At 34.0% G+C, this 12048-nt stretch overlaps 1 protein-coding gene and 1 pseudogene across 1 annotated transcript in view; both read right to left on the bottom strand.

Annotated features, from left to right (window-relative positions):
* LOC140045263 (syntaxin-8-like) overlaps nt 1-12048 on the bottom strand; it is a 32866-nt gene that overhangs the window by 19200 nt on the left and 1618 nt on the right. The window contains exons 2-6 of the mRNA XM_072090103.1: nt 7645-7744; nt 6454-6548; nt 5324-5437; nt 4582-4703; nt 4319-4411 (exon numbers count right to left, since the gene is read on the bottom strand). Of these exons, the coding sequence (XP_071946204.1) occupies nt 4319-4411; nt 4582-4703; nt 5324-5437; nt 6454-6548; nt 7645-7744 (524 nt within the window). The remainder of the gene's footprint in view (nt 1-4318; nt 4412-4581; nt 4704-5323; nt 5438-6453; nt 6549-7644; nt 7745-12048) is intronic.
* On the bottom strand, nt 3720-3840 carry LOC140063732 (5S ribosomal RNA; annotated as a pseudogene).

Genomic DNA, 12048 nt, shown 5'->3' with positions numbered 1-12048 from the left:
GATATGTGGAAATCAAGCAATCTTAGATTAGATGAAATCCTTTGATGTAATGCTCCCTGGTTAGAAACAGATATGTGGAAATCAAGCAATCTTAGATTAGATGAAATCCTTTGATGTAATGCTCCCTGGTTAGAAACAGATATGTGGAAATCAAGCAATCTTAGATTAGATGAAATCCTTTGATGTAATGCTCCCTGGTTAGAAACAGATATGTGGAAATCAAGCAATCTTAGATTAGATGAAATCCTTTGATGTAATGCTCGCTGGTTAGAAATAGATATGTGGAAATCAAGCAATCTTAGATTAGATGAAATCCTTTGATGTAATGCTCCCTGGTTAGAAACAGATATGTGGAAATCAAGCAATCTTAGATTAGATGAAATCCTTTGATGTAATGCTCCCTGGTTAGAAACAGATATGTGGAAATCAAGCAATCTTAGATTAGATGAAATCCTTTGATGTAATGCTCGCTGGTTAGAAACAGATACCGTATATTTCGGTATATAAGTCGCACCTGTGTATAAGACGCACCCCCTAACTGAGAGTAAAATATCGGTATTTTTTATATCGTCGGTGTATAAGACGCACCTTATATTTCATCAAAACAATGTTTTTTTAAATTGTAATCAATATTATTGTAATAATATATTTTGTTATATCTGCAACGGCGTCCTTTATTTAGGTTTTTTCTTACCTAGGCTCGGCCGCGCCCAGCCTCAACAGCCGCAACATCGAGTGCATGACCGTGTGTGTAACACGTACGTGTGGGCTAGCCTCGCTCGATCATTTCAAGAGGGCGCACGTTTTCACGGACAATCGTATTCGATTAGTATCTATGTATCCGAGAAGTGTGTACGCTAGGTCCATGCTATAATCACCTGGAGAATATACTAGTCGAATACCGTACACCATGTGGCCGCCAAGAAGGGCTTGCGCTGGGGGTACGGCGATCGTGCGTATAACTACTGTATAAATAAATACTATTCCAATCGTACTTAAACATTTAAAAATGAAATTTTATCGCTATAATGAACAAATCTTTTCATCATATTTAGTATAACATCATGCTAAAATGCCTTGAAAACTAGGCAGAAGCAGGTTGCCGTTACGTTAGTTACTGTAGCTAGGCCTAGCCTACTCAGGCCTAGCAAACGAGGTGACGATAGCCTAGGCCTATGTACAATCTGTGTGGTGAGGCATTTATGTTCGGTGTATAAGACGCACCCTTAATTTAGAGGTCAAATTTGCGTGTCAAAAGTGCGACTTATACACCGAAATATACGGTATGTGGAAATCAAGCAATCTTAGATTAGATGAAATCCTTTGATGTAATGCTCCCTGGTTAGAAACAGATATGTGGAAATCAAGCAATCTTAGATTAGATGAAATCCTTTGATGTAATGCTCCCTGGTTAGAAATAGATATGTGGAAATCAAGCAATCTTAGATTAGATGAAATCCTTTGATGTAATGCTCCCTGGTTAGAAACAGATATGTGGAAATCAAGCAATCTTAGATTAGATGAAATCCTTTGATGTAATGCTCCCTGGTTAGAAACAGATATGTGGAAATCAAGCAATCTTAGATTAGATGAAATCCTTTGATGTAATGCTCCCTGGTTAGAAACAGATATGTGGAAATCAAGCAATCTTAGATTAGATGAAATCCTTTGATGTAATGCTCCCTGGTTAGAAACAGATATGTGGAAATCAAGCAATCTTAGATTAGATGAAGTCCTTTGATGTAATGCTCCCTGGTTAGAAATAGATATGTGGAAATCAAGCAATCTTAGATTAGATGAAATCCTTTGATGTAATGCTCCCTGGTTAGAAACAGATATGTGGAAATCAAGCAATCTTAGATTAGATGAAATCCTTTGATGTAATGCTCGCTGGTTAGAAACAGATATGTGGAAATCAAGCAATCTTAGATTAGATGAAATCCTTTGATGTAATGCTCCCTGGTTAGAAACAGATATGTGGAAATCAAGCAATCTTAGATTAGATGAAATCCTTTGATGTAATGCTCCCTGGTTAGAAACAGATATGTGGAAATCAAGCAATCTTAGATTAGATGAAATCCTTTGATGTAATGCTCGCTGGTTAGAAACAGATATGTGGAAATCAAGCAATCTTAGATTAGATGAAATCCTTTGATGTAATGCTCCCTGGTTAGAAACAGATATGTGGAAATCAAGCAATCTTAGATTAGATGAAATCCTTTGATGTAATGCTCCCTGGTTAGAAACAGATATGTGGAAATCAAGCAATCTTAGATTAGATGAAATCCTTTGATGTAATGCTCGCTGGTTAGAAACAGATATGTGGAAATCAAGCAATCTTAGATTAGATGAAATCCTTTGATGTAATGCTCCCTGGTTAGAAATAGATATGTGGAAATCAAGCAATCTTAGATTAGATGAAATCCTTTGATGTAATGCTCCCTGGTTAGAAACAGATATGTGGAAATCAAGCAATCTTAGATTAGATGAAATCCTTTGATGTAATGCTCCCTGGTTAGAAACAGATATGTGGAAATCAAGCAATCTTAGATTAGATGAAATCCTTTGATGTAATGCTCGCTGGTTAGAAACAGATATGTGGAAATCAAGCAATCTTAGATTAGATGAAATCCTTTGATGTAATGCTCCCTGGTTAGAAACAGATATGTGGAAATCAAGCAATCTTAGATTAGATGAAATCCTTTGATGTAATGCTCGCTGGTTAGAAACAGATATGTGGAAATCAAGCAATCTTAGATTAGATGAAATCCTTTGATGTAATGCTCGCTGGTTAGAAACAGATATGTGGAAATCAAGCAATCTTAGATTAGATGAAATCCTTTGATGTAATGCTCGCTGGTTAGAAACAGATATGTGGAAATCAAGCAATCTTAGATTAGATGAAATCCTTTGATGTAATGCTCCCTGGTTAGAAACAGATATGTGGAAATCAAGCAATCTTAGATTAGATGAAATCCTTTGATGTAATGCTCCCTGGTTAGAAACAGATATGTGGAAATCAAGCAATCTTAGATTAGATGAAATCCTTTGATGTAATGCTCCCTGGTTAGAAACAGATATGTGGAAATCAAGCAATCTTAGATTAGATGAAATCCTTTGATGTAATGCTCCCTGGTTAGAAACAGATATGTGGAATAATGAACAAAGGTTTCACCAACATGTCAGAAGCTCTTGCTTGCTTTTTAAAAGAGTTTGGTTGTAATTTTTTATTTTAATAGGATATAACAATTCAAACAGCTGTTTTAAAATCATAATCACATTTATTTCAAATTTAGTATTGAATTTAATGAAAACTGGTGGTAAAACTAGAGATTTTGCTGTTTTTTACAGTAACTGAAGTTTGTTGTAAACATGCCAATGATTAAACTTATTAGAGTACCGTATATTACCAACGAAAAAGAATACAGAACTATAGAGGGCACTATATACATTTTTTACTGTTAGACACCAAAGCAATTAAAGTAATTTTGTATTTGTATTTTTTTTTTTTTGTATTTTGTATTAATATTTGTCCTCAGTGAGGAAATTCGGATTAGGCCCTCCACGGACCCACGGCAGCCAGCAGTGCAGCGCCTACCAGATTAGGCAATGAGAGTAAAGCATCTTGCCTAAGGATGCAATTAGTATGGTACAGATAACCTCGAACCCATGCCTATCACATGCTAGTCCGATATTACCATTACACCATCACTCTCCAGTATATACAGCACCCGCCACGATTTCTAGACGGTCTCCCATCCAGAACGCAACCGGGCCCAACGTTGCTTAACTTCGGTGATCTGACGAGAACCGGTGTTTCAACGCAGTATGGCCGTATTTTGAGCAAAAACATGTGACAATTTTGGAGATATCTCTGTGCACTGTGTCCTAGTGGCAACCACCTAGTAAAGCCACAAATTAGATACAATGGATGGTTACCTGATTGTAACAATAGTACCAAATTGTCCTAGTGGCAACCACGTAGTAAAGCCACAAATTAGATACAATGGATGGTTACCTGATTGTAACAATAGTACCAAATTGTCCTAGTGGCAACCACCTAGTAAAGCCACAAATTAGATACAATGGATGGTTACCTGATTGTAACAATAGTACCAAATTGTCCTAGTGGCAACCACCTAGTAAAGCCACAAATTAGATACAATGGATGGTTACCTGATTGTAACAATAGTACCAAATTCATCAATTTAAAATAGAGGCTTTACAATACAAACATTTTACAATGATTAGTACATTATTAAAAATCCTATATAAACCATATCACTCCCAACAAACCAATAAAAAGATGTTTACCTACCATTATGCTCATCTAATTCATTGCCAATATCCTGACCCATCTGCTTCTGTCTAGAAATTACGCTTGATAAAGCCTCTAAACCTCGGTCTTGCTCTATCAAAATAAAGACATTTATTTTCACAAAAGAAAACCAATGTTCACATGAGCAACATGAAAAGGATGAAGAGAGGTTGTATCCGAAAGAGAGCTTAATGGAATTTATTACTGAAACATTAAAAAAGATGGAGCAAGTATCTTGAAGATAGTGCATTAAACCAGCCTACCTTCTATTGCTTGTAGTTGTTGGGATCTTATTTCAGTGGCGCTTAAGCCTCTTGTTTGTTCAGACTCTTCTTCCCAAAGATCTTGTCCAAAACCTGACGTACTTGAACTAATAAGCCCAGTTCTATCCACAAAAACAAAACTACAGTATTATATTTGTCATTCAAATTAAATAGATTAAAAAATAAAATTTAACAATGTTTTTTTCATTGACCCCTAAAGATTATACTTAAAAGATATATTGACCCCTAAAGATTATACTTAAAAAAGGTATATTGACCCCTAAAGATTATACTTAAAAGATATATTGACCCCTAAAGATTACACTTAAGATATATTGTCCCCTAAAAAAATTTTTCCTAATTTTACCTGAAAAAAAAAATGTAATTTAAAGCAACATATATTTAAATTGTCTGTCAGTTGGTTGGTCTGTTTGTCTTTGTGAATTGATTATTGTTTTTTTTTTACAGAAGTGAATAAGTTTAATAAAACTGCAAAATGGCCTATTTTAAATCTGATTTAATCTTCATTTTCAATACATCTTTCAAAATAATGTATTACACTTGCTGAATTTATTTACAATGTCATGTAAACAGAATGTAAACAGAATTTCTTACATTTAAATTACAATTATTGTTTATTCCACTTTGCCTTTTTGAAATTTAAAATAATTAAAATTCAAGACACATTTTCCTAGTCTTTCCATTTATTATTTAAAAATTAGAAAAATACAAAATGTTTTACCTATCTGTTGCTGCTGTGTATCGAGATTGGTTACTAAATGTATCCTCTAGTTGTCTACCTTTAGTTGACAATTCATCTATTAACATCTGTCTACGATCTCCTTCATTTTGAGTTCTAAAAAATCAGTCAAGGTTTAATAAAATAACATTTTCCCCCAATTGTTTCTTTGAAAAATGTTTTCTTGTAGGTGCAATGTTATAGAATACATTATTTGAAAACACAGGCTAACTTTTACTATTTAGCAAGAAGGGGAATTTATTTAAAATACATAATTTGAAAACACAGGCTAACTTTTACTACTTAGCAAGGAGGGGAATTTATTTAAAATACATTATTTGAAAACACAGGCTAACTTTTTCTATTTAGCAAGGAGGGGAATTTACAGGCTAACTTTTACTATTTAGCAAGGAGGGGAATTTACAGGCTAACTTTTACTATTTAGCGAGGAGGGGAATTTACAGGCTAACTTTTACTATTTAGCAAGGAGGGGAATTTACAGGCTAACTTTTGCTATTTAGCGAGGAGGGGAATTTACAGGCTAACTTTTACTATTTAGCGAGGAGGGGAATTTACAGGCTAACTTTTACTATTTAGCAAGGAGGGGAATTTACAGGCTAACTTTTACTATTTAGCAAGGAGGGGAATTTATTTAAAAAAGGAGACTATAATTGTAAATCATCTTAACACACTATAGTCCATGGGCCAGGCATGGACTACTATCTTCACAACTCAACTAAACTATAATTGTAAATCATCTTAACACACTATAGTCCATGGGCCAGGCATGGACTACTATCTTCACAACTCAACTATAATTGTAAATCATCTTAACACACTATAGTCCATGGGCCAGGCATGGACTACTATCTTCACAACTCAACTAAACTATAATTGTAAATCATCTTAACACACTATAGTCCATGGGCCAGGCATGGACTACTATCTTCACAACTCAACTAAACTATAATTGTAAATCATCTTAACACACTATAGTCCATGGGCCAGGCATGGACTACTATCTTCACAACTCAACAAAACTATAATTGTAAATCATCTTAACACACTATAGTCCATGGGCCAGGCATAGACTACTATCTTCAGAACTCAACTAAACCACTATAAAAAGATACAGTTGATATGTAGAAACAGCTCTGTTTAACTTTACTTGCAGTGATTCCACATCTTCAGTAAACTTTTTCAGTAGAGTACGTACTTTGGCACTAACCTGTAATAACAAAGGCGTAATGTGTAGCATAATTTAATAAGAGTAAATAGCGCTTTTGCACTTGAATTTAACTTTATTACCGCAATTCATTTTATAAATAAATTAAAGTTGAACATCAAATTTCGCATATAAAATACAAAACAATGCAATCAACAAGTTGTATTGTCCCCCAAAAACATATATAAAGATTAATTAAATCAGACTTTGAATACTGTAGGTCATTTTGTAGTTTTAATAAAGTTAATCACTTCCATAGAAAAAAAACCGAAAAATAATGTTTTCACTTATAAAATAACATAATAAATGGTTAAATTCAACCAAAATGACTATTTTTTGCTTTAAATTACAGTTTTTTCAGGTACATAAATTTTGTTTAAATTCAATTTTTGGTCAAAGTGGTTAACTATTATGTGACATTAAAGGCCAGGTGCGGGCAAAAAATGTCTATTGATCATACATTCCAATAATTGTCGATCTATAGTTTCCCCTATGTTTCATAATTTTTGGGATTTTATTTGTGTTACACGAGCTTTTTGAAAATAAGCACTTTCTTTATCAGTGGGGTGATAGTTCAAATTACACAGTAAAATCTCTATTCTTTTGTACACAAATTTTGAAAATAGAGAGGCATTTTAAAAAGTTATGAAAAATAAATGGTTTGGTAAAAAATGTTATCAGATGACTAAATATAGGTAATATAACTTTTTTTTTTTATTATTATACATTTCTGGTATTTTTATTCAACTTCAGAATTTTATTTTCATGCTATAGCAAAAATTATCCACCGTATATCCACTATCTTTTTTCACCTTCTAGGGAGTCACCAGACATGTTATTACATTATGTTAACTACCTAACTACCGTACTGAAAAAAAGTCTTCCTAGTTTTTTTGGCAGAATTTTACCAAATTTTGTATTTGACCATATATGGGGAAATTCATGTTTTTTTTGTCTTGATTTCTGTTACAAATATTTGATTTATGTACAATTTACCAGATATTATATTTAAAATTTATGCCTGTACCTGAGCTTTAAAATGGCATATTCAATAAAAAAAAGTATAAAAACAATAACAAAGTTTAAGATAGCTTTTTACTCTAGAATGGCTTTTTCCATTTCGTTGCAAATCATTTCTTTCATTTATCTTCTCCATAATTTCTGCTGACAAACGTATACATGTTTCATGATCCCGCAGCCTGTAAGGAAAGAAAATTAAAACAAATACAGATATGATGTGTTTATGTGAAAGAGTTACCACATAGCAGCAACAAGCCAATATCCTCCAGGAAAAATCCCAACAAAATACATTTAATTAAAGACACCTTCCCTACGTTTTTTAGATCTATTTTAAGATCACAAACTATATTTAATCTAAAAATAATACAATATGGTCCTATTGCGATAACTTTTTTTGTCTTTAAATGGTTAAAAATGTGAAAAATAAGTCGATTCTAATAATTATAGCGGCCCGCTATAAATCCGAAAATGCATTGCGCGCGGATTGATATTTCAGTTTTTCTTCTGTAATTCACACACTTTTCAATCGATCGTGAGACCAAAACAAATGGAACACTCCTAACTTTTCAGCGAAAATACCGGGTTTTCCCCAATTTGTATCAACGGAGTCTGGCAAAAATAGAAAGACAATTAATGCAGCAACTATACAACGTCAGGCTAGGTACAGTATATAGCTAGCGTACGATGTTCGTACGTTACCGATGTTTACCAGCTAGGCCTACAAAACTAAGCCTAGCTAGGCTAGGCTTAAAGACCGTCCACGAGAGGTAAGTCACCGCGAGCTACCTAGGTAGTGCATTGTTTCTCACTTTTTATCATAATTTACCATAAAACGTACATACAAGGAATGACCTGGTTTAATGTTTTTAAAGTAATATATATGTATTATTTTTACAAAACGTCACAAATTGTAGGGAAGGTGTCTTTAAACAATAACATGAAAACAAAATGATAATTTAATTGCCACGATGACGAACATTAAAATTTGTATGTTTATTTAGTATGAGCATACGTCTGGCCGAAGAACTCTTGCTAGCTTATTCTTGGTAGTAGGCCTAGGCCGGGTGTGTCGAAAGCGAAGACCTCGAAAGCGAAGATCGAATACCGAAGACCTCGAAAGCGAAGACCCTACGAAATGGTAGTGTACACAAAATCGGACCAAAATCACACACAACTGATGAGAACACCTTGAATTTACAGATTCTAAAAAAATATTTCGATTTTAATCGTTATGTTATCAAAAAACATGACTTTATCACGTGTATTCGCCAATGGAGTTAATATGTGATATGGTTTTACGAACAAACACATCGCGCTATTTGCAAGGCGACGGACGCACAAGAAGGACATCGCACAGAGCATTGAATTGAATGCATTGCTTACAATTTAAAACCATAGCCAAATTGTATAGAAAAATATAGAAATAAACTACAATATGTAAAAATTATAAGAAGTAAAGGATGGCGATAGCCCTATTTAGGCTGATTTTAGAGCCTATATAAAAAGTGTCCGTATCATAGATTTTACACTTGTTTTAAAAAATGTTATACGTGTGAATACAACTTAGAGATCCTTTTTTTTTTGCATTTAAATATGTTGATATTATGTTTATTATCTATAATATTTGCATATTATCTAAAATGTATGAATAAATACAATAAGATATTTATTTTCCTTTAATTATTCTGTATAGTATTTTAAACGTTTACATTTTCCCCATTTTAGCCTATCGTGCAGTATTGCTGATTTAATTATTCGCCAGTTTAAAAATGTTTTTCTAATAATAATGGACAAATAATATTATCAGTATCGGTTAGTGTGATTGGTGAAGCGACAGTAATATGTAAAGAAGAAAAATGTAAAAAGTAAAATAAATATTTCATTAACCAACGTATGAACCACTAACTAACTAACTAACAAAAACATCCTGCCGCAACGTATCGTATTGACGCGCAACATAAGAAAATACTCTATTTTGCATCCCCTCACGAGAGAATCATTACGATGAACGTAAGGCATAAACGGTGTTGAACACGTTGGTTCCCACTTGTAAGGACACGCAAGTTTGTTCTTAATGCGCACTTTGCGTGGATCTGGAAACTAATTCCAGCTCTTAAAATATTTCCAGGCCAAATTTGACAGAACATATTCAAATTATGATTTGACAAAAAGCTAAAAAGAACGAACGATAGGAATCAGCGTTCTGCAAATTTTGGTTATAATCGATCGTTTCCTGCGACATATCATCTGTTTCACGGCTTCCATAATTCAGAATAACATTTAATTATGCCATTATGTCAACGTTAACAAAGACAAAAGCCATTCAAAACAAAGATTGAAATAAAAAATATTCGCTCCAAAATTGTCGATTTTGTTACGGTTGCAATCTGATTAGTGACGGGTGTTTATTTATATCGGTATTACGTTTACCGACACTGTCAAAAGACATGTTTAATGAAGTTCCAGTTCCGCCAACCACAATTGTCCTCATCATCAAAGTTTAAAAAAAAAGAAACTGACTTCTGAATCATTGCCCGTGGTGAATACAAAAAAAAGAGTTACTCTCTATACATGTCTTTATTAAGGATGGTGAATTTTTATCGGGCTTAACCACTCTAACCCCCAACCTTCTATCTCACAGGCTTGTGAATGAGACGACTATTCAACAGTCTCCCGATTTTCAACAGATTGTCGACGTCCCACTTGTAAATGTTTGCATATCCCTGCCACGAGTCTCCATTAACAAAAGAAAATATAAATTTTAAAAAATTGAAGAAACAGGTTACCGGTTGTATAATGACCATTTAAATATAGAATTGACACAAACAAACAAATCTAAGAGAATTATACTATTATAACGGGTTAACGATCGAGCAAAATCTTCAGAATGTGATGCCTATCGTTCGTTCTACAGTAGGCCTATTAGCCTTTTGTCAAATCATAATTCGGAATACAGTATAATTTTTGATTTTGACAATAAAAAGATATAAAATAAAGTTCCGTTAGTTCACGGTAAGCTATTGGGACGAACTGTCATCGGCCCGGGAAATATTTTAAGAGCTGAAATTGGTTTTCAGATCGACGCAACGTATCCACGCAAAGTGCGCCGTAATGCGTGGTTCCCACTAGCGACGCACAAGGACGTAACGCAACGCAAGTGAATTGACCAATCACAAGCGATGGCTTATTCGCTTGTGATTGCTAACTGTCTATAACTTCGCTTGTCATTGGTTAAAACGCTTGCGTTGCGTGTACTTTCTTGCGTTACGTTCTAGTAGGAACCAAGCTTAAGGAAATAACCTTGCGTGTCATCACAAGTGGGAATCGACGTGTTCAACACACCGTTTCTGCTTTACGTTCATCATAATGATCTTTTCGATCGTGAGATGCAAAATAGATAGATGAGTATTTTCTTTACGTTGCGCATCAATACGATACGTTGTGGCAGGATTTTTTTGTTAGTGGTTTATACGTTGGTTAATGAAATATTTATTTTCCTTTTTAATTTTTTCTTTACATAGTAGGCCTACTATTTCACCAACCACACTAAATATTCTGATACTGATATATTATTTGTCTATTATGAATGCATTAGAAAACATTTTGAAACTGGCGATTAAGTAAAACAGCAATAGTATACAATGGGAAAATGTAAAAGTTTAAATACAATACAGGAAAATGAATATCTTATTGTATTTATTTATACATTTAGATAATAAACAATAGGCAAATATTATAGATAAAAAACACATAGCAACATATAAAATCAAAATACGAACACTTTTTATATAGGCTCTAAAATAAGCCTTAAAAAAGCCTACCGCCATCCTTTACTTCTTACAATTTACTTTTATGTAGTTTATTTCTATACTTATAAACAATAGACACGTTTCTCGCTCGCGACCAATCAGAAATAGTGGGTATAGATTTGTAAACAAATCGAACACCTCTCGCCTAGTGCGTGTTGAAGCATAGCGAAATGGCGACTGCCGAGTGCTTTTGTTGCAAGGTGCATCATAAATGTTGTATATGTTGGATAAATCGTGAATTTAACTACACAAAATCACTGAATAATATTCCTGTTTTTAATTTTCAAACACTTGCTGAGTGGTTTGCGTCGGCTCCGAAGGATAGTGGCGCAAAATCTTGGAAATTTTTCAAGGAAAGGTACGTCCACGATGTGCTCGGGTCTCTCCGCCCGCCCGGTGGCGTTGCCTGATGCGGTACTTCGTCTACTAGGCTTGGGTGTTTGTTTAAGCGCCGAAGAACATCACATAATACATAGAAGATGCAATAGGAGCATGAAGAAGAACATCACATAATACATGGAAGATGCAACAGATGCATGAAGAAGAACATCACATAATACATGGAAGATGCAACAGATGCATGAAGAAGAACATCACATAATACATGGAAGATGCAATAGGAGCATGAAGAAGAACATCACATAATACATGGAAGATGCAACAGATGCATGAAG

The sequence above is a fragment of the Antedon mediterranea genome, chromosome 1, assembly GCF_964355755.1.
Source record: "Antedon mediterranea chromosome 1, ecAntMedi1.1, whole genome shotgun sequence".
NCBI classification, from domain to species: domain Eukaryota; kingdom Metazoa; phylum Echinodermata; class Crinoidea; order Comatulida; family Antedonidae; genus Antedon; species Antedon mediterranea.
This window is presented reverse-complemented; position numbering and strand designations above follow the sequence as displayed.